Source organism: Aquarana catesbeiana, linkage group LG06, assembly GCF_042186555.1.
Source record: "Aquarana catesbeiana isolate 2022-GZ linkage group LG06, ASM4218655v1, whole genome shotgun sequence".
In the NCBI taxonomy this organism is placed as follows: Eukaryota; Metazoa; Chordata; class Amphibia; order Anura; family Ranidae; genus Aquarana; species Aquarana catesbeiana.
This window is the reverse complement of record NC_133329.1, coordinates 288,636,092-288,660,400: the sequence shown is the minus strand read 5'-3', so window position 1 is coordinate 288,660,400 and position 24,309 is coordinate 288,636,092. Positions and strand designations below refer to the sequence as shown.

The 24,309-nt window shown below is 45.0% G+C and overlaps 1 protein-coding gene across 2 annotated transcripts in view; it reads right to left on the bottom strand.

Annotated features, from left to right (window-relative positions):
• Nucleotides 1-24,309, bottom strand: part of VPS8 (VPS8 subunit of CORVET complex) — a 388,855-nt gene that overhangs the window by 73,615 nt on the left and 290,931 nt on the right. For both annotated transcript variants that reach the window (XM_073633432.1, XM_073633433.1), the window contains one exon: nt 24,072-24,240. In XM_073633432.1, the coding sequence (XP_073489533.1) occupies nt 24,072-24,240 (169 nt within the window). The remainder of the gene's footprint in view (nt 1-24,071; nt 24,241-24,309) is intronic.

The window sequence follows — 24,309 nt, the reverse complement described above, 5'->3', positions numbered from 1 at the left end:
CCATGGAGGCAGCAGTGGGCGTACTGGGGGAGCCATATGTCGAACCCCCTGAATAAAAGTACGCACCAACAAGTGGGCGGCCAATGATCGCAGAAAAAAGATAGCTAGAGCCAATATTTGCCCCTTGATAGTGCTCAAAGCAAGCTTCTGATCAACCCCATGCTGCAGAAACACAAGGATCCTAGACACCGAATACGAACGCGGATGCTGCCCCATAGCCTCGCACAACGAGATGTAAGCCTTCCAGGTGTGATGATAAATCTTCCGAGAAGTGGATTTACTTGCCCTCAACATAGTGGAAATCACAGAAGCTGACAACCCCCGGTCTCTCAGCACCTGGCTTTCAATAGCCAGGCCGCTAAAGCTAGAGACGATAAAGCAGGGTGGAATATTGGACCCTGGGACAGGAGGTCCTGCACCGGTAGCCGCCAGGGAACGCCCGCCACCATCTATACCATGTCGGCGCAGCAGACGAGGAAGGAGTTTGAGAGGAGGGAAGGCATAAATGAGCTGATAATGCCCCCATGGCGCCCCCAGTGCGTCTGACGCATCTGCCAAGGGATCCCTTGTTCTGGCCACAAATCTCTGCACCTTCCGATTGAGATGAGAGGTCAGAAGATCCACGCCCGGCGTGCCCCACCGCAGGCAAATGAGACAAAAAACTTCCGGATGCAGCCACCACTCCCCCTGATCCAGTAACTGACGGCTGAGGTAATCCGCTTGCCAGTTTTCTACGCCCGGAATGTAAACGGCTGATAAAACCGGCACGTGAAGCTCTGCCCACCACAGAATGTGAGAGACCTCCAGCACCCAAATGGAAAGGCATAACCTGATTGCACGCAACTACAGCACGTTGATCGATAGGCTGGATTCCTCCGGCGTCCAGCGGCCCTGGACTGACCGAAGGCCCAGAACCCACTGATAGAACCGGCACGTGAAGCTCTGCCCACTGCAGAATGTGAGAGACCTCCAGCGCCCAAATGGAAAGGCATAACCTGATCGCACGCAACTCCAGCACATTGATCGATAGGCTGGATTCCTCCGGCGTCCAGCGGCCCTGGACTGACCGAAGGCCCAGAACCCCCTCCCAGCCGGTCAGGCTGGCATCTGTCGTGATCACCGTCCAATGGAGAGGAAGAAACGATTTCCCGGACCGTAAAGCCGGGGACCATAACCACCAAAGGAGTGAGGCCCTGGCCAGATGGCCCACCTGGATCTGACAATCCAGAGATGCCGGGGACTTGTCCCATTTGGATAAGAACTCCTTCTGTAAGCCCTGAGTGTGAAACTGCGCATAGGGAACCGCCTCGAAGGTGGATACCATAAGTCCCAGAACCCGCATTCAAACACGCAGTGATGACCACTTGCGGGACAGCAGCGACCACACCGTGGAGTGAAGGGTCTGCAGTTTGATCGGTGGAAGAAAAACCTTCGCTCGTGCAGAGTGCAGAATCAACCCCAAGTTCTCCAGGCGTAGGGTCGGGAGCAACATAGACTTCTGGAGATTCAACACCCAGCCGAACTCCCGTCTCTCAGTTCTGAGGCTGACGCCGCTTTCAGAAGGAGATCATCCTGTTAACTCATGACCGCGATCCCCCACTGTCTCAGTAATGCCAGAACCGGTGCCAGCACAAAGGGAAGTGCCACAAATTGATAGTGCGCATCCCCGACTGCAAAGCGCAGGACCCGCTGGTGTCTGATGCAGATGGGGACATGCAAGTACGTGTCTTTGATGTCCAGGGAGGCCAGGAAATCTCCCTGATGAAGCGCAGCCACCACTGAACGAACCGATTCCATCCTGAACCTCCGTACCCTCACAAAACAATTGAGGGCCTTGAGGTCCAGGATTGAACAAACCCCTTCCTTCTTTGGAACTATGAACAGATTGGAGTAGAACCCCCAAAATCTTTCTGAAGCTGGTACAGGAACTATTACCCCCCGAAGAAGCAAGTCCTGCACCGCCCCAAACAAGACCTGCCGACAAGACGGGAGAAAATGAAGATTGGAGGGAAAAAACCTGTCTGGCGGACAGGAAAGAAACTATTTTGTAACTGGACAAAATTAGTTCGCAGACCCACTGGTCAGAAAGAAGAGAAGTCCACTGGTCTGCAAACCACCGAAGGCGACCCCCCACCCCTAAGTCGGGCAGGGGTAAGCCTTCATGCGGAAGAGGACTTTGTCCGTGAGTTAGTTCGGCTTGCAATGCCAAGGACGCTTTTGCCCATCCGTGGGAGCCTTGGTGGGCTGAGAACGCTTGCCCGCAGAACTGGGCGGACAAAAAAGACGCTTGTGAGCGGAAAAGGAGCGACCCTGCCTATGATGGGGCTCCTTGCCTTTTTTAGATTAATGTCCTTAATAATGTTGTCCAGAGAGGCTCCAAATAGCCTCCCGCCACGGAAAGGCAAATCTGACAAAGCCTTCTTAGACATCTGGTTTGCCGATCAGCACTTGAGCAAAAGCAGCCAGCGAAGAAACATGGCCAACACGGAGACCTTAGAACAGTGGTCATCAACCCTGTCCTCAGGGCCCACTAACAGGTCAGGTTTTATGTATTACCTTAGGGAGATGCATACTAGAATACTGCAATCACTGAGCAGCAAATGATATCACCTGTGATGTATTTCAGTTATCTTGCAAACCTGGCCTGTTAGTGGGCCCTGAGGACAGGGTTGATGACCACTGCCTTAGAAAGTAATAGGGCCGTGTCCAGGGCCACATCACAGACAAACTTAAGTCCCTGCACTAACTGGTCTGCCAGTTCCACACAGACTGGGGACGCTTGCTCATTACCCAACTCGCGGTGTAATAGCTTAGCCCATTCAGTAAGTGTCTGCGACACCAGATCCGTGGCTAGCACGAAGAGCAGACCCCACTATTGTAAACATAGATTGCGCCACTGCCTCGGCCTTTCTGTCGGCAGGATCCTTGAAATAAGGGGATCCCTCCACCAGCATCAAGGTCGCCTTATTTAACCTGGACACTGGAGGATCAACGACCGGAGGAGAAGCCCATTTTTTCAACAGGCTCTCCTCAAAGGGGTAACGCACCGAAAAATGCCTCGGAACTGAAAAGGACCATTGCAGGCATTCCCAATCCTTGTGGATAAACTTATCGAAATAGGACAGGTAAGGAAACACCTTAGAGCTACGGACCGGCTTGTGCGACCCAAAAGGGACCGACAATTTTGCAGACGCCCCTGCCGGATCCTCAATTTTTAGAGTATCGTGCACTGCCGTAATGAGTGCACTTACCAGCGCTTTCTCATGTGCCGCAACGGATGCGGAGTATTCCTCCTCACTGTCCGAAATATTAGGGGCCGCATCATCCAACCCATCCAGGCAGGGGTCGCCTGCCACGGCGGAGCCGAGTCCGGATCAGAGTCCTCTCCAGAAGATGGAGGGGGAATGGGATGTTTTTTACCCACTTTACGCCCGCATGCCACCTCAACCTGGGGAAAGGAAGGATTCCAGGACTGCCGACAAAGCGTCCAGGGGCACCGCACACCCAGAGGGGCCAGCTGCCGTCACGGGGGTGTCTGGGGGGGCACCTGCCTCAGACGTCATGGCGTCCCATGCTTGACTAGACACTACCAGGGACGGAACACCCACTAAAGAGAAAGGTAGACCACCCCCCTAGCTGCCGCAGACTGGGGGACCCCCAGAAGGACTCACCACCTTGACCTTTGAGGAGTAGTGCTGTACTGTCCGTCCTCCGCAGATGGGACAACCATGAGGAGAGCCGCACTCTTGCCTGGCTTCAAATGCAGAGACTAGCGCTAGAGGACCAGCCGAAAACTCCCCACAAGGCTACAAGAAAATGGCCGCCGGACGCAGATAGAGCCTGAACGCCCTGAGACCATGCGAAAATGGCCACCGCGACTACAAGAAAATGGCCGCTGGCCGCACTTCCGCAACTAGAGGCCGAATATCCTGAGACCACAGGAAAATGGCCGCTGACTACGAAAAAATGGCTGCGCCCGACCCCACAGAAAATGGCAGCTATACCCAAGGAGACAGACGCCAGCTGCTCCCCCAGCACCCTATACACAGACCGCCCGGAGAGGACCCCCCCCGACAGGTACCCAGCAACCAGCAGCATAGCAGAGGGCGGGGGGGAGGGTGAAAGGATGAAATACCCCAAAATCGATCACCCCAGGGAATACCCAACCGATCCACTGGGCCTGGACTGGGGAGGGGGAAAGGATGAAATACCCCAAAATCGATCACCCCAGGGAATACCCGGCCGCTCCCCCGTGCCTGGACAGTGCTGGTAGAGCTTATACTTAGCCATCCAGCAGGGATTGCGGGTCTCACTCCCTGGACAGATCCACTTCCTGCACGAGCGGAGTGGCTGTCGGCCATGGCGACACTGTGACCCAGACGTCAGGTGCCTGGTCATATGTGTCCCTGCGAGGCGTCTAGCCCGCCGGCCACCCCAGTCCAGAGTGGGGCTTGTCGCGGCCGACCCAGCGTGGATCTCAGGTCTGTGCGTGCTCGGTGGCCAGACTGGGGAGACTACCAGGATCTATAATAACCAGCCCGTGACCCAGCGCAGCGGCTGATTGCAGATTCTCACAAAAACCAAAAAGAAATAAAATAAACCAAAAAAAGACTACAGGTCCCAGCAGGGAGCCAGGTCCTTCTCCTACACTAGGCAGAAAAAAAACTGGAGCTGCCTGTAGCAGAGTGGGGGGTTACTACCAGTAGAGATCGCCCCTAGGTGGTGCTGTGCTTGTTTTGTTATTTCTGTCTAGTTCTACTCCTGAAGATGGTGATATAATCCTAAGGTCAAGATTAGAAGTGTTGTGTCCGTCAATGAACAAAAGAGAAAAAAAGTGAACAGTAGGATGAGGCGCAACAACGCATTGCACCATCCCTACACAACAAACAACCGTTGGCATGCATTATATAAAGCACTGTAAGAAAGATAGGGGGCGCTAGATACCATAATATTCAAGTGCTCCAAATAAATATATCTCCTGCATTACCAAAAAAATGGAAATGTAAGAAAGCTAGGGGGCGCTAGATACCATACTATTCAAGTGCTCTAAATAAATATATCTCCTGCATTACCAAAAAAATGAAAATCATAGTATTGACAAATAATAATTGGATTACACATTGAAGTGCCCACAATAGTGAAAAAATATATATATAGTCATTGATTGTCCACATAAAAAAGTGATTGAAGTAGTTGAAGTGATATCTTTCAATATTATCCCAATCCTGTTGCTGTAAACACAAAGTTTTCCATCACCAAGGGAAATTTAAGAAAAGGAAAACACCTCGAAGTAGTAGATATCTGCTTACCAGATACCAATGACTCCTTTAGTTAAAAAGAGAGTCACTAGAGCTTGTGCAGGGTTGTGCCTGCTCACATGGATGGCCGGACTGTGGTTGGTATTATAGGTATGGATCGTTCCCGTCAAGCTCATTCAAGATAGGATAAGGATACATAGGAAACAAAAACAGTCTCCATAGCGTAAAACCATTTATTACAAAAGTAAATAAATTAAAAAGCCAAATGGCCGCTTACATTGGTGGGTGCCTACCCGGCACTGGGGCTGCTTGCATGTCAGGGTGACTCCACAGTCAGAAAAAGCCTTTCATGTCTCCTCCACGCTGGCGTGCGTTCCAGCTTACACAGGGGGGCAGCCAAAGGATCCGGATGTTATTGGGTGATAGGACATGTGACCACGTACCGCTCCGACGTACGTTTCGTAGTGAACGTCTTCAGGCTGCCCCCCTGTGTTAGCTGGAACGCACGCCAGCATGGAGGAGACATGAAAGGCTTTTTCTGACTGTGGAGTCACCCTGACATGCAAGCAGCCCCAGTGCCGGGTAGGCACCCACCAATGTAAGCGGCTATTTGGCTTTTTAATTTATTTACTTTTGTAATAAATGGTTTTACGCTATGGAGACTGTTTTTGTTTCCTATGTATCCTTATCCTATCTTGAATGAGCTTGACGGGAACGATCCATGCCTATAATACCAACCACAGTCCGGCCATCCATGTGAGCAGGCACAACCCTGCACAAGCGCTAGTGACTCTCTTTTTAACTAAAGGAGTCATTGGTATCTGGTAAGCAGATATCTACTACTTCGAGGTGTTTTCCTTTTCTTAAATTTCCCTTGGTGATGGAAAACTTTGTGTTTACAGCAACAGGATTGGGATAATATTGAAAAATATCATTTCAACTACTTCAATCACTTTTTTATGTGGACAATCAATCACTATATATATATTTTTTCACTATTGTGGGCACTTCAATGTGTAATCCAATTATTATTTGTCAATACTATGATTTTCATTTTTTTGGTAATGCAGGAGATATATTTATTTAGAGCACTTGAATAGTATGGTATCTAGCGCCCCCTAGCTTTCTTACATTTCCATTTTTTTGGTAATGCAGGAGATATATTTATTTGGAGCACTTGAATATTATGGTATCTAGCGCCCCCTATCTTTCTTACATTCCTTTTTTTGATTATCTATTTTTTTGATTATTCAAAAATTGGGGAGCAGCTTACACTGATTGTTTATATTTCCACAAATTTTCTTTTTTGTTGGGAATGTTTTTTTACTAGATGTACCACCAGTATATGTAATTGATATGTATTATCTGCTATCGACACCACTGGCGCGAAGGTTTCTATTATTTTCTATTATATAAAGCACGCTCACTGGTTTGAAAAGGCCTAAAAGTGGTAGTAAACTCTATTTTAATACTTATACCTACAGGCAAGCCTATAAAATGGCTTACCTGTAGGTACTGTGAATATCTCCTAAACTTGCACTGTTTAGGAGATATCCAGAGGGCAGGCAGCTGGTGACATCACCGGCGTATGCTCACTGTATGCCGGACCTTCAGAGCCCGTGAAGTCATCACGCCCCCCGGCCACTCATGTAGCTTGAGAGCACGAACCCGATAAGAAGACTGGTGAAAGCCCTCTCAGTGGTGACAACACGGCGCTGGAGGGCTTCATTTTAAGGTAAGTCTCTCATAATGTGCTAGCATGCAATGCATACTAGCACATTATGACATTGCCTTGCAGGGAAATTTTATTTATTTTTTTCCTTAAACTGCAGTTTACTACCGGAGATCATCAGCCAGCCAAGTATATAAAAGCAGCACTTTTTATTTTCCGAAAGTTAAGCGAAAAACAGCTATGCTTCAGCACGTAAAAGCTCAACAGTCCATACCTCTGGCACATACAAATAAGTTTTCAGCTCACAGCTGTCACAGGCTTGAACAGGGTTTTAAAATTCCTGCCTACTCGGGTCCAGAAATGTCACAAGAGAAGAGTGTCTTAGTCACAAACCATCCCACACTCCTCCTTCAATCCACCTCACAGACAGCTGCTGACTGCTCTCTGTTCCTTTTCAGGTCTCTCCTGGAGGCGGGTTAACCCTTTCAGGACCAAAGTCCCTGTAATCAGGTTTGGAGGCTCGTTTCCACTCAAAGTCTCTTTAAAGCTGAACATCTTTTGATATACTCTACATATTTCATGTGGGCCAGCTTGGCCCAAACAAACTATGTCCCTCACCAACAGGTGAGGCCGCTGAATGTGCAGTATAAAACTGTAGCTGAGGTTACCTTCAGCATACAGAACTGTGTTCCAGGTTCGAGACTTCCTGTCTCATAGCTGGGACACAATAGAGTCAGTGTTAATTTCGTAGACTAAAATATTTTAGTCGGCTAAATTAATACTATTTTAGTAGACTAAAATACAACTAAAACAATTTAGATGACTAAAATACGACTAAAGCTAAAATGACATTTTAGTCTAAAGACCATAGCTAGAATTAAATTTAATTTATATCACAACGGCTAAATCTGTGTCTGTAGTGCATGTTCAAACCTTAATAACATATATAATAAACAGGTTACTAGATTTTTACTCCAGGAGTATTTAATGTTTGGCAGTTCTAAAGAAATAATGCATTAAAATTTAACTAAACCTATTAGATTTTAGTCGACTAAAATGTACTGGAGAGAAAGACTATAACTAAAATGAAATCGAAATTTGATGTCAAAATTAACACTGAAAAGAGTCTATCAAAGTGGCGCTCACCCATTTAGAGAAAGTGATGTATTTAGCAATGAATGAATACAGTGCTTCTTCTGATTGGCTGATTCAGAGAGGCAGGCTGATGATGTTCCAACCTCTGACTCAGCCAATCAGAGAGAGCTTTATATTCATTGCTAGAATTCATCGTTTTTTCTGACTGGCTGAGTGCCAATCAGATAGACTCTACTGCAGGGGTCTTTAAACTATGGCCCTCCAGTTGTTCAGGAATTACAATTCCCATCATGACTAATCATTTCTGTGAATGCCATAGTTTTACAATGCCTCATGGGACGTGTAGTTTCACAACAGCTGGAGGGTCGTAGTTTGGAGATCCCTGCTCTACTGTGTTCTGGGTATGAGACAGGAAATCTTGGCTCGAACCCAGAGCACAGTGCGGTATGCTGTATATAGCCTCAGCTACATACAGTTTATACAGCACATCCAGTGGTCTCACATAGTTTGTTTGGGCCATGTAAAGTCTAACAAAAGCTGGAGTTCAGCTTTAAGCATCTGACTTCTGGATCCCATATAAGGAGTTTTCACCCATGTAGGGTGGGGGGCTCTGGTTTGAAAGGGGAAAAATTACTTACAGGTTTCCCTTTCCAACCAGAGCCCCTCACCAGCGGTGGTGCGTCCATAAAGGGTGCAGGAGCGCCCCCCCTCTCTTGTCACTCGCTTTCTCACAAAGATTCATGCATTGCATGAATCTATCTATGGTCGCGGCTGCTGCCCCCTATTCACGTGCCCGGCCCCTTGTCGGGCGCCGGGCATATGAATTACAGTGATGGGGTTTCTTTGGAAGCGCCTGATTAAAGCCATGGGCTCTAATAGGCTTCCTGATTAGAGCCATGGGCTCTAATAGGCTTCCAAAAGGGTAAACAGCGGGCGCACTGCTGTGCGTTCACCGATTACTCATTGGTGTGTTAGGGAACCGAATACATCGCTTCCCTAACACTGACTCGCCTCTCAGCCAATCAGGTTGCTCAGGTCTGGTTACCTGTCACCTGATTGGCTGAAACAACAGGCGCCGCTATTGGACGCCTGACGGGAGGAGAGAATGGGAGAAGAAGTGCAGGAGACGCATGAAGGACCCCGCTCATCGCCGTCACACGCTGCCCCATAGGACAGGGTAAGTGCAGGCTAGAAGGCGAGCGGGCGGGGGGCACACTGTCAAACTGGCAGAATTTGGCACATTGGCAGCATTGGGCACACTGTCACACTGGCAGAATTTGGCACACTGGCAGCATTGGGCACACTGGCAGCACTGGGCCCCCGGTTTGATGGCACAGTGGTAGCATTTGATGGCACAGTCGCTGCAATCAATGGCAAAGTGGCTGCGTTTGATGTTTTTCTTTTTGCCCCCCCCCCCAAAAAATTTTTTTAGCACCAGCCGCCACTGCCCCTCACCCTACATGGGTGAGAACTCCTGAGTACTCCAAAACTGTATTCACATTGTCTCCCTTCAAGGGACCACAACCCAAACAATGGGGACACATATCTCCTATCCAGGACCACCTATCCCTGGTGTCCTGAACAACAGATTCAGCTGCAGATCTCTCACAACAAATGTTTCTTGTCACATTTTTGGCAGCATTAAATTAACACACCGGCTGTAATTCCAGGAAAACCTTATGCAAACTTATCAAATGCAAGGAAGTTTAGGCTGGAGGCTCTGCAGTTCTTTGTGCCGCTCTGCCTGCTTGTCTGTGCCAGTCATCTAGAAGCCTAGTAATGCCAGTTCTCAGTGCATAGCCTGCCTAACTACATGTCTTCTGCTATCTTATCATTACTTTAAAGTGGTTGTAAACCCCTGCATAAAAAAGTAAAGTATCTAACCTCAGGTGATACACAGAGCTGGAACAAATCCTCCTACATAAGTTGTAGCTGTTTATTTGCAGTGGCTTGTCCTGTAGACAAACTCAGAGATGAAAAGGATTTTTCACAAACTCACAAAGCAGGGGGCAGGGAGGTGCAGTTAAAGAATATGTAAATGTTCGATTTAAAAAACAAAAAAAAAATGTCATACTTATCTCCTCTGTGCAGTTGGTTTTGCACAGAGTGGCTCTGATCCTCTTCTGGGCTCCCTCAGCGGCGCTCCTGGCTCCTCCTCTTCTCGAGTGCCCTGGAGAAGCGATCTCCCTCGGGGCACCCGTGTGGGCGTGCTCCCGAGTCCATTGACACAGACAGCAGGACTTAGCTCTGCCCCCTGGCTCCTGCGTCATTGGATTTGATTGACAACAGTGGGAGCCAATGGCTGTGCTGCTATCAATCTATCCAATCAGGACCGAGACACCGACTGGAGCGGGTGTGCTCGTTCCTGGTTTAAGAACAATCAGGCTCAGGTAAGTAAAAGGGGGGCTCTGGAGGGCTGGTGTACTACAAGAGGTTTTTCACCTCAATGCATAGAATGCATTGAGGTGAAAAACTGAGTGTTTACAACCCCTTAAAAGAGCTCTGAGAGCTGATTGGAGGGAAAGGACACACTTCCTTTAACACAGCACACAGGAATAGAGCCAAGGCTGTCAATCAGCTGGAGTTCCTTCCCCTGACACCTTTTTAGCCCTTGGTGTCAGAAAAACTTGTCAGATGTAATTAATGCTGATAACAGAGGAACTCGACAGCAGAGATCAGTGACACTTAGTGCTTTGGAGAGAGGCAAGTAAACACTGTAGAAATATGTGCTTTGTTCAATTTCATGTCTGAGGTTTACAACCACTGTAAGCCATCAACTAGTAATAACGATTAGTGGGCAGGCAGGGCTGAGGCAAGGACTGCCTCTTTCAATAGAGTCCTTTCTTCTCAAGCAGTACTGACATTGCACTATGCCTGAAGGAAACTACAAGCAGGTGTTTAGATGACCAATCACTCAGCCATACAGAGCCAGCTGGGTTGACTGGTCTTCTGTACAGGAAATGGGCTCTCTGCCACACTCTAGTAGCATTCTACTGACGTTTAATGCTTTACTGGTTTTACTTTAAGCAAGATGTATATAGTAAAACCTTTCTGAAATTCTTCAGATGGGGGGCTGTGTGTGTACTTTTCTGTGCCTAGAGTAAAGCTTCATATATTTACAGTAGTCCTATATGTTGTGACTATACATTCAAGTGGAACTTAAGTCAGAAAATGTAATCCTGATCACTTCATGCTGGCCCCTTTTGCAGGTTTAGCTCTGCAAAACATTAAAAATAAGTGCTACACTGTCTCACCCTGCTCTGCACATGCTCAGATGCTCTCTATTTTTGGCACTGTGCCTAAAATCAGAGCTGCTAGAGGCCGATCTGCTGACAGGCTAAAGATTTACTGCTGTTTAGGGGCTCTGGGCTTCAGCACAATGACAGACTCCAGCAAGAAGAAACAGGAGAAATACTGGAGGCAATTTACAGCACATATTCATTTTGGTAATGTAATTTTTAATGTAGAATGTATGTCCCTTGCTAAAGAATATTGGTGTTTATTTACTAAAACCGAAGAATGCAAGATCTGGTGCAGCTGTGCATGGTAGCCAGTTTCTAACTTCAGCTTGGTGAAAAAAAAAAAAAGAAAAGAAAAGAAAAAAGGAAGCCAATTGGTTTCTAAGCAAAGCTGCACTAAAATGTGCACTTTCCAGTTTTAGTAAATCAAACCCATTATTTTTTTATCAAGTTGTTATGGGTAAAGTTCTGCTTTCAGTTTGATTACCAGTATATACAGCTGTATTTGCTATACTGTCACCCCTGTAGAGAGTGGTGGTAGCACCAAGCATCGTTATTTACAAATGGTAATAACCTTCCTTTATATTGCTTCCCTCTTCTGTCCATATCTGGGCATTTGTGGCTGAAGTCAGCAACATACTGGTGCAGAGGACAGTGTCTGATGGTGTCCTTTTTTTTGGTGACCTGCACAGTTAGTTTATGTAAAACCCTAATTATGAACTTCTCCGATTAGCCTTTTGCTCTGTATGCTATACCATTAAAAGCATTTTGTAAAATGTATTTGATAAATGCACGACATACATGTTGATCCTGCCGGATATCCAGATTTTATCAAAATCTGGTGGCCTAACCAGTCTCCAGACCTTAATCCTATAGACAATTTATGGAAGAAGCTGAAACTTTGAGTTGCCAAGTGACAGCCAAGAATCCTTAAAGCCTAACTCCACTTTTGTTGAGAAAAAACATTCCCCCTTGGGTGATCTATATAAATTGCAAGGATTATAACATCCTTTGTTGCAGATTCCTACCTTTTGTTATTCTGAAGTAATCCATGTGTGTTTGTCTGGGCCTCTGTACTGAGTGTGTTTAATGGGAGTGGTTTCATAATTAACTGTCAGGTGTGCAGCTGCTGGGCACTAATGAGGAAATCTGCTGGGCCTGCATCCCTTTAGACGTTTTCCTATTGAAAGTATCTCTCCAAAAATTACATTTTTGTTGCAGGGGATGCCTGAAATCTGACTTGTATCTTAGGCTGACTTCTGGGAAAATTGGTGAGCCAATCACACAAGCAGGAAGTGATGTTTCTGTGGAGTGGTCAGTACACATTATGTGTGCAGAACAACTCCATGTAGCCATACTGCAATGCATTCTCAAAAAATTACAGTGGCTGCAGATTGAAAAGGAAAGGTCATTTTTAAAAACATTAAATTACAATATGATTTGTTTCGCAATTATATGTGCTATACTATTTTTTCTTTATTTTTTTCCCCCTGAGAGTATAGTCCCCTTTAAGGATTCAGAGAACATCTGTAAAGAAGAGTGGACCAAATTCCCTCCTGAGATGTGTGCAAACCTGGTAACCAACTACAGGAAACGTCTTACCTCTGTGCTTGTCAACAAGGGTTTCTCCCCCAAGTACTAAGTCATGTTTTGCTTGAGGATCAAATACTTATTTTACTCACTGAACTGCAACTCAATTTATAACATTTGTATCATGTGTTTTTTTCTGGATTTTTGGTTGATATTCTGTCTTTATCATTTAAAATACATCTATGATAAAAAAATTATAGACACTTAATTTCCTTGTAAATGGACAAACTTACAAAATCTGCAGGAGATCAAATAATTATTTTCCCCACTGTGAGAAGCTCTAAATGTTCAGTAAAATCATACTAAGCATCTTCAGCACAGGGGTGGAGCCTTTATAACTGAGTAAGACTGAAAGTAAAGCCTGGTATACACGTTTTTTTTTCCGTTCAACCCAGTGGGCTAAACGAAAAAAAAACTGAAGCGCTTGGAGATCCTGTACTAACTATCCGACAATCTCCTACAATCTCCCCACACTGAGCTTTTGTGTTCTGGCAGGGGGACTGTCCCCCCTGCCAGAACACACTGGTCAGCGTTCTCACCCATTGGCTGCTGATCAGCAGACTTTTTTTGGTCATGCCCCTTTGACAGAAGACAGATGTTCGGCCGGCTTCTGCTGGACCGGCTGCCGGACACACAGGCCGAACGTTGGCCGGTTTCTATTGAACTGGCCAATACTGCCTGATATTCAGCCCGTGTGTACAGTCCTTATAGCTTGAGGTCTTGCATAAAATGTAGGCATAATACTGCCTCCAAAAGTGCATTCTATAACAGTAGTCTTTCCTAAAACAATTACATGATATAAGGGCAGAGCTTGTACAAAAGGACATCATCATTCATTGCTCATGTGTGCCTAGAGCAGCTTGATTTCAAAATTTGGCTTTGGCTGGGGCACAATCTCATATCTTGGTGATAATGCTATATTTAAGGTCTGACCTGCCAGATTCTTGACTAATTGTTCTCTTATCTGAATGGTGCTACTTTACTCCCCTGAACTTTTGCTTTGTATTTTCTATTCATCACCAGTAAGTTAGTCCAATTCCTGTAAACATCTGTTTGTTTGCAATTTGGCTTTCTCTTGAGCGAATAGGTTTGCCTTCTGCTTCCTAAATACAGGGGTCCTAATGATCGAGGGTACTGCTCCTCCATGTGATTTCAATGCAAGGTCAAGGGCAGTGTAAATCTGCGAATCCTGTAAAATACTTATTGATTTGCTTTACAAAGAGGAAGTCAGTCATATTCAGAAGATAGCAGCCTGAAGGATCAGAACTTTATAAGACTAGTGGCTTTATATCTGAATTTGAGCAGGTTAATAATAGGTCTCATGTATAACATACAACGTTTTTCCTGGTGCGTCATGTTATAATTAGCAATGAATATTGATTAATAAGTAAACCAAATGATGACACCCATATGTTATACAAGTACTCCACACAATCTGGCATGATTTTTTCAGCAATTTCCTTAGTGCCACCTAGAGTTTTGTGTTTAGATATCAGCTAGAACTGCAGTTCCCTGCCAATGTAAACTTGTCCTAACACTCTGAGCATTGCATGCACAGATGCAATGAAAAAAGATATTATGAACTTGTCTGGCTATACACTTTTGAAGCCTTTTTTGGAGAATAAATTTAATAAAACATCTAACCAAGAGAGTGAGACCTCTACATAATGTTTACAATATGTGGGTGAAGCCGAGTGTAGACAAATGCAAAGGTCTCACCCCTGAAAGGCTCTAGAGATATAAGAAGCCACTGATGAATGACTTCATACACACCTACTAAAAAAAAGAAATGCTGATATTTTGTGGAGCGCTCCTCTAAAGCAGTGATTCCCAACCTCGGTCCTCAAGTATCCCCACAACAGGTTATGTTTTCAGGCTTTCCTTTACCTTACACAGGTGCTTTAAATCAGGGTAAGTTGTTTTGTATTTATTAGAGATATTTTATCTAAGAGACATTACCAAAACATTGCCTATTGGGGATACTTGAGGAAAGACTGAGGATGGTAACCACCGCTTTAAAGGGGAACAGTACTAAGTTGTTAGTATAAGGCTTTTAGTTGTTGCTGGAGGCGTGTCATTTATTGGATAAATGTACTAAACGGATATTGCCAACTGTAATAACAGGGCACTGAAAGGAGACATCATGCAGAGCTAGCCAGTGACAAGAAATGGAAAGCACGGCAGGTCACTGAAAAAAAGACAAAGATCAGAGTGCAGCAATGACAAGAGATGCAGAGCACAGAATGTCACTGATAGGTGACATGGAGCAGAGTGGGGCAGTGACAGGAGATGGGGAGCACTGTGGGCCACTTATAGGAGACATAGAGCAGAGTGGGGCAGTGGCAGGAGATGGGGAGCACTGTGGGCCATTAATAGGAGACATGGAGCAGAGTGGGACAGTGACAGGAGATGGGGAGCACTGTGGGGCACTTATAGGAGACATGGAGCAGAGTGGGGCAGTGGCAGGAGATGGGGAGCACTGTGGGCCATTAATAGGAGACATGGAGCAGAGTGGGACAGTTACAGGAGATGGGGAGCACTGTGGGCCATTAATAGGAGACATGGAGCAGAGTGGGGCAGTGACAGGAGATGGGGAGCACTGTGGGCCACTTGTAGGAGACATAGAGCAGAGTGGGGCAGTGGCAGGAGATGGGGAGCACTGTGGGCCATTAATAGGAGACATGGAGCAGAGTGGGACAGTTACAGGAGATGGGGAGCACTGTGGGCCATTAATAGGAGACATGGAGCAGAGTGGGGCAGTGACAGGAGATGGGGAGCACTGTGGGCCACTTGTAGGAGACATAGAGCAGAGTGGGGCAGTGGCAGGAGATGGGGAGCACTGTGGGGCACTTATAGGAGACATGGAGCAGAGTGGGACAGTTACAGGAGATGGGGAGCACTGTGAGCCATTAATAGGAGACATGGAGCAGAGTGGGGCAGTGGCAGGAGATGGGGAGCACTGTGGGGCACTTATAGGAGACATGGAGCAGAGTGGGACAGTTACAGGAAATGGGGAGCACTGTGAGCCATTAATAGGAGACATGGAGCAGAGTGGGGCAGTGGCAGGAGATGGGGAGCACTGTGGGCCATTAATAGGAGACATGGAGCAGAGTGGGACAGTTACAGGAGATGGGGAGCACTGTGGGGCACTTATAGGAGACATGGAGCAGAGTGGTGCAGTTACAGGAGATGCAGAGCACTGTGGGCCACTGATAAGAGATATGGAGCAGAGTAGGTCAGTGATAAGATATGCAGAGCACAGTGAGCCACTGATTGGAGACATGGAGCAAAGTGGTGCAGTGACAGGAAATGCAGAGCCCTGTGGACTACGGATAAGAGATATGGAGCAGAGTGGATAAGTGACAAGAGATGCAAAAAACTGCGGGCTACTGACAGGAGACATGGAGCAGACTGAGTCAGTGACTAGAGATGCAGAGCCACAGATAGGAGACATGTAACAGAGTGGTACGGGGACAGGGGATTCAATGCACAGGAGGCACTGATTAAAAACAGAGAAGAGCGAAGCAGTGATAAGAAATATGGAGCAGAGTGGGGCAGTGATAAGAAATATGGAGCAGAGTGGGGCAGTGTTAAGAAATGCAGAGCACATTGGGTCACTGGTAACCAACAAGGAGAAGAGTGTGGCAGTGATTATAGATTTTGAGTACAGGGGGCATTAATAAGAGACATGGTTCAGAGTGAGACAATGTCAAGAAATGTTAAATACAGAATGCCACTGGTAAGTGATATGGAGAAGAGTGGGACAGTAATAAAAAAGGCAGGGCCCTTTGGGTCACTGATAACCAACAAGGAGCAGAGTGTGGCAGTGATTATAAGATTTTAAGTACAGGGGGAATTAATAAGAGACATGGAGCAGAGTTAGTGACAAAAAAATGCAAAGCACATGCCACTGATAAGCAACACAGAGTAGAAAGCAGAATCTGCGTATGCAATGTGCATTAACAGCTGTCCCGATGTACAAATAGTATAAAATTATCACCTAAATAAAGTTTTGTTTTAATACACATTGATATGATTACTTAGAGTAAGTTGAGCTCTTATGTACACTATATCTAAAAACATGTAAAAGGCTACCGTCCTACAAATGTAGCTATTAGCTAACACTCCCAATTGTAAGCTTGTACTATACCAGGGGTAGGCAACCCCTGGCACTGGTGCCGCAAGCGAAGCCTCTTTTACCCGCACACGACTCCCTCCCCAACAGCAGAGCAGCCCAGGGAAGTGTCAATGAGACGCTAATGCATTCCAATTTCACTCTTCCCAATGCCGCACCTGCACTGGGGGGGAAGGCACTCTGCCCCCACGCACTGTAAACGATGGGAAACGTTGATTGGTATCTAACTTTATTGTGGCTACGATCATCAGCTCTTGTGATAGGGAAGAGATTGGGTGCAGTTCTGCTCAGGGGGCGGTCCCTGTTTCCAGGAGGTGGAGGAGGACTGTGATTGGCCACTGCCAAAGCCAATCACAGTCCTGCTAGCCCCACCTACCATCTGGAGGAAAGCGACTCGCTTGGTTGCCACTACCAATCTCAAAGAAGGAATTTCGCTGTGATTGAGAAAACTACAATTAGGTGACAGTTTGTGTAATTACTGTTGAGCTTCTGGGAACTTTGTTGGTAAAAATTAATATATATATAATTTTTTTTTGTGTTTGTGTGTATGTGTCACTTACTACTAACCCCTCAGCTCTGCATCATCTACTACTACCAACCTCTACATCACCTACTCCCAACCTCTGAAATCTACGTCACCTACACCTGACCCCTGAACTTTGTGTTACTTACTACTGAACCCCTGCACTCTGTGTCCCTTTAAGCCACAGTCAGCATTCACCGCAATGAAAATCACACCCAATTTTGTTGCGGCACTCGGCACCACACTTTTTCTCAGCTGCAGGGCCTTGATTTTGCATACAGAACCACTGCTTTGAGAAAATGCCCCTGACCTGAGCTCATCATTGTTTATCCATTCCAGATGCTTTTATGTGACATCACATACAAGCACGTGGGGTGGATGTGAGAGGTGGATCAGCAGACTGAGTGTTCCAAGACAGGTAGATGTGTCTCATTTCTGCTTCCTTGCACCACTCTGCATATTGTGCATATCATAGATGAGAAGAGGGTACAACAGTGGAGCAGATGAGTAGGAGGGTACAGCAGTGGGGCATATGAGCAAGGGGGGTTTAGTGGTGGGACAGAAGAGCAGGAGGGTACAAAGGAGGGGCAGATGTGCAGGGGGTACAGTAGTGAATAAGATGAGAAGGGGGTTCAGTGGTGGGACAGAAGAGCAAGGGGGTTACAGTGCTGGGGGAAAATTAGCAGGAGGTTACAGTGGTAGGAAAGAGGAGCAGGGGGGTTCAGTGATGGGCCAGATGAGAAGGGGGTTACACTGGTGGGGCAGAAGAGCAGGGGGTACAGAGGTGGTGAAAATGTACAGCGGTGTACAGTGGCAGGGCAGAGGAGAAAGGAGGTACAGATGAGCAGGGGTTACAGTGGTGGGGCAGAAGAGTAGGGGGGTACAGAGGTGGAGCAGAAGAGCAGGGGCTACAGAGGTGGAGGAGATGTACAGGAGGTAAAGTGGTGGGGCAGATGAGAAAGAGGGTTACAGTGGTGGGACAGAAGAACCGGGGTACAGCAGTGGGGCAGATGTTCCTGGGGGGTACAGAGGTTGGGCAGAAGTGCAGGAGGTACAGTGGTGGGAGAGATGAGAAGGGGGTTCAGCAGAGAGACAGAAGAGTACAGTACAGTGATAGGGCAGATGAGCAGGGGGTTACAGTGGTGGGACAGATGAGCGGGGGGGGGGTTAAGTGTTGGAGCAGATGTGTAAGGGAGGTGCATTAGTGGGACAGATGATCAGAGGGTTACAGTGGTGGGACAGATGAGCAACGTGTTAGGACAGGCGAGATGGTGGTTCAGCGGTGAGACAGAAGAGCATGGGGGTACAGCGGTAGAGCAGATGTTCAGGGAGATACAGTGGTGGGGCAGATGAGAATGGGGGTACATTGTTGGGGCAGATGAGCAGGGGGTACATTGTTGGGGCAGATGAGCAGGGGGTTACAGTGCTGGGACAGAAGAGTAAGGTAGTACAGTGAGGGGCACAGATGAGCAGTGGGGTACAGTGATCTGAGGTGTGAAGGTGCAGGAATTGGGGCTGATATAAGGCATGAGAGTGCAGGATGTTAATTAGTCACTATTACTCAAGTAGGTTACAGAATTTACTTTATAAAAAAATCCTTTTTGTGATTGAGAGTGTGAAGTTTTTTTGTTATAAAATCGGCACGCTTAATTTCTTTAAAAACATTTTTCGGGCACACTATGCTCAAAGGGTTGCCTACCCCTGTACTATATTGTAGATGAAGTAATAATGTGCTAGACTGCAACAATTACAGATCACGAAAACTATCTGGCATCTGTCAGACAGCTTTACACATTCACTGACACCGTGATAATTTAGCATTGTTATTATTAGACAAATGTGCCCAAGTGCTACCAACTGCCTTATGTGCCATAATACTTGACCATCTGTTGCACTGGATGCTGTAAAACTTACAATTAGACATATGATAAACACTGATTTCCTAACAAAGACAATTCTGCTGTCATAACTCTAGAAAGCTTTTAGTTTAATTTATCTAACTGATCTCTCCATTAAGAACAAAGAAAGCATTTTTCTACTTTGCCAAAAAGTACATCAAGATGCCGGCTGCTCTTAAAATACTAAAAGCCAATAAAGAAATGGTAAAATTACTGCTTAATGAGCAGGATATACACCAGCCAGTTTACAGTTGTCTTGGATTGGGCTGTCATCCCCCACTGTGTTTGTGAAGTGGGCAGAATGAAACATCCAAGAAAAGGCAGAATGAAACATGCAGCAAAAAGGATTACAAAATAAATACAATATAAATGTTAATTCTAAAGTTAGTACATAATTAAAGGGCAACTCTGCTTGCATAAAATAACGTTCATACATCAGTTTATATAAAAACTGTTTAAAGGTACACTCCTGTCAAACATATGGTCTCAAAAGTAAAATGCGTAAAGGAAAACAGCTCATCTACATTCAAGGCTTCAGTTTTTTAACTTATTGACATGAAACCACCCCACACCTTTCTGTTTGATATCTTTTATTCTGGGAACCCATTTTGTTAACCTGTTTATCATGCAGGAGGGGCATTCTAAACATTACCCACTATAAGCCTTCTTATACAAAGTTTGATGTACCAAAGTGTCAGAGCTAAAACACATTCTCACAGCCACCTGCCAGATTCTGTTTTGAAGTTTCAATCTGATAATACACATGGAGAAGCGTGAGACGTTGCACAACACCAAGTGTCCCCCCCCCCCCCCCCCAATCTCATCTGAACAGCTTTCTGTAGAAAACTGCATAGACTGCAATTCAATGTTTAGCTGCAGCTTTTACCTTGAACTTTTCTGTGATAATTTCAAAACTATCCCTTGATAAAGTCATGTCGCCAATAACGCAAAGCGTTGGGCGGAGCCTGATGGCGTCAGACGCAGTTACCAGAAGTGCAGTATCAGGACAATGCCGGTAAAATGCTGTAATGATTTTTCTGCAGTGCACCAGATCCTGTGCATTATTTTATGTGAGTGTAGTTTTTATTAATTAAGTATCGGGTATAAATTACTACACCATGGAGGCTTTTTATTCCCTTTCAGCACTGGGTGGCTAAAGTGAAAGTGATGGAAGAGAACATCCAGCCTCTTAAGGGAAAACACACCATATGTGGAATTGGTGAAGTGGAGTAACAGAGTGGAAGTGATCCTGGGCCTTCTTCGCCAATATAGGGGTGATGCATAGCAGACCTATATATGTATATGGGTCCAATTGGTGAGGTGAGAGCATAAAAATCACTGTGGTGGAGCATGAGTTCATGCATTCTGTAATGCACTTTAATCTGTGGTGGAAGAATTTATGTAAATATATTGTGGAACATGTTTTGAAATACTTTTGCTGTGGATGGACAAACAGGACTGTTATATTTATATTTTGCAATCAATGAGTTACTATTTAATTGTTCATAATTAAGAGCAGTGTGGCATACTTTTTAAATGTGATTTATATAGCTTCTCTTTAATAACAATCTGAAAGAATATGTATATTTTGTAGAACATGATAGAAGGAAAGTTATTGGTATTGTGGAGGAGAAATTTTTAACATGCAGTTGACTTTCTAGCCAGTAAACCCCAAAAATGGTAACATGTCATTTTGGTGCCTCCTTGTGTCCAATACGCAGTTAAAAAAAAAAAAAAAAAAAAAAGACTACGGGAATATTAAACACCTCGATGTCTGCCCCGCTGTGGAGACTTTCATAAATACTTGAAATTCTTTTAATATTCGATACTATCTGGTGTACAAATCAATCAGAGATATAAGCAAAAGCATTAAAATAGTAAAGAAATGTCACAATTTTCACTATGCTTGATCTACTCTTGACTATAAGGAATGAATTATGCTTTAACCACTTAAGGACAGGAAGGATTTACCCCCCTAATGACCATGCGATACGGCACTGTGTCGCTTTAACTGACAATTGCGCGGCCGTGCAACGTTGTACCCAAACAAAATTTACGTCCTCTTTTCCCCACAGAGCTTTCTTTTGGTGCCATTTGATCACCTCTGCGGTTTTTAGTTTTTGCACTATAAACAAAAAAATACCGACGATTTTGAAAAAAAAAAAAAAACAATATTTTTTACTTTTTGCTGTAATAAATATCCAAAATATTTTTGTTTGATAAAAAAAAAAAAAAAAAAAATTGCAATAAGCATATATAATGATTGGTTTGTGCAACAGTTATAGCGTCTACAAAATAGGGAATATATTTATGGTATTTTTATTATTAATTTTTTTTTTTACTAGTAGTGGCGGTGATCAGCGATTTTTAGCGGGACTGCGACATTGCGGTGAACAGATCGGACACTTTTATGGGACCAGTGACATTTACACAGCGATCAGTGCTATATAAATGCGCTGATTACTGTATAAATGACACTGGCAGGAAAGGGGTTAACACTAGGGGGCGATCAAGGGGTTAAGTGTTCTGTAGGGAGGGGTTTCTAACTGTGGATGGAGTGGACTGACTGGGGAGTAGAGAGAGATTGCTATTCCTAATCACTAGGAACAGACAATCTCACTGTACTCTCCTGACAAAACGTGCATCTGTTTGTTTACATTGACAGATCCCCATTCTGGCTCTCTGTGGAGCGATCGCAGGTGGCTGGCGGACATTGCGGCCTCCGGCCAAGCACATCAGCTCCCCTGCCGCGCCTGCTATAGCTCTTAAAAGGGACCGTTGTGCCAGTACGGCAATTTGTGGGAATGAGGCGGCCTGCCGCAGTATAATGACGGCGGCTGGTCAGCAAGTGGTTAAAGTACATCTAAAACCATGTTTTTTACAGTTTGGATAGGGAAGGCAATGGCTAAAATACGTTTTTTGTCATCAGTGTCCAATTCGAGACGTTTCCCTTCACTTCCTGTCCTGTAGACAAAAAGGGAAGTGAGAGAATTTAAACCCTCCCTTTAGTTGTCACCAAAAGGATAAGGCCCCAAAATGGAACCAGTGTGCTTAGCACAGGCACGTATTCAATAAAAAGGTGCTTCCAAGTGGATTCTTCAAGAAGGTATTCATTGATCATATAAACAGGTTAAAACACCAGCAATGCAATTCATGGCTCTTTAGTGGCCAATTCATCACACTGGATAAAATACAAAAAAAAAAATGTGGATCCAAAAGGTAGAAGATATGCAAAATAAAAATATATGTAATTGATTTTTTTTTTAAATTTACATATAAGTTATGATTTTTATGTTCTTAATTTTAGCTAAACTTTTTTAAGTAACTGTGGATTAAATGGGTGGCTTATAATGATAGCTTTATGCTTATAGAAGTAATTCTACAATACACAGGACAATGCCACCAAACGTGAATAAAGACATCTGCAAAAGTACTATAGGAAGTACTCCAAACAAAATTTAGGAACTCTTGTTCGAACTAGATCCCATTTAGAGAGACGTTTAAAGTAAATTTTGTTTGGGGTACATGTGTTTCCACAGGTGTCCAGATTTATGTACGTTTGGTTGTACTGACCTTCTAATACTAAGAATGTTGTGAGAGCAAGACTTGGTAGTTGTCTATTTTGAGTCAAAGTTTCATCACCCAATAGCGTACCTATATCAGCTTTCCACAAAGCAACAAAGGCATTTCCCTCACTTTCAGTCCTGGTGACAATGGTAACCAGGGCAAATAAGATGAGTGAATCTCCAAAATTGGACACATCTTGCAATAAAGACATATTAGGAATTTTAACCATTAAAGCGGAGTTCCACCCAAAAATGGAACTTCAGCTTTAAGTGTTGGTGACCCCCTGACATGCCACATTTGGCATGTCATTTTTTTTGGGGAGGAGCGGGTACCCTGTTTTTAGAGGCACCCACTTCCTCTCATGGCTCTGCGGCGCTGGAAGGAAGATCACCTCTCCCCCCCTCCCTCCCTGCAATCTTCTGGGACACGTCACAGGAGATTGCCCAGCCATTCACAGCCGGGCACCCACAGTTAGAATGGCGGTGCTGTGGAGAGGAGGGGAAGAGGAGCAGGGCTTCATATGCCCGCATCGCTGGACCGTGGGACAGGCGAGTGTCTAATTAATAAAAGTCAGCAGCTACACTTTTTGTAGCTGTTGACTTTTAAATGGGTGGAACTCGCTTTAACCACGATATATCCAAAATGAAAAAATATTGGTTTTTAGACACACTTTAATCTAGTAGAACAAACTTTACAGGATCACCTCAGGGTGGATTGTATGTCTATTTTTTCTGTGGACCAATTCAGAAAAACTGAAAAAAAAAAATTTCTTGTGTTTACATAATGTCAAAATGTTATACAGTGTTTATGAAGTATGTACAACCATTCCATGTACCACAAAGGAACTTACATTTAAGTGCCCACACTCTTATACATACTAGTGGACAACAAAACTACCAAAATATTTTTGAGTTCTGAACAGCAACCAAAGCACCCACAAAAGACAACACATAACATACAAAATTATAACAAAAAAATCCATGTTGATGATGTCCCATGTGGGATTAGAACCGAGAATTTAAAGCTACATGCACATGTGCCAATTACCTAGCTGCACATAAATAGGCAAACAGATACTCAAAACAGTTTCTTACCTGGACTAAAGATGCTGCCCTCCCTCTCTTCATTTCAGCCAACGACTGGCAACCCGTCCGACCTTTACTAGTTGAATGACATCGGTAACAGATCCAGTGACTCTGTCCACCAACTTCAACCTTACAGTGCTTTCCCGTCAGGCAGAGGGAGTGGTATAAATGTCCACAGCTACAGGACAGAAACAGTTTCTAATAAATACATTTCTAGAAGTCAGTCAATTGCAAAAGTCAGACTTAC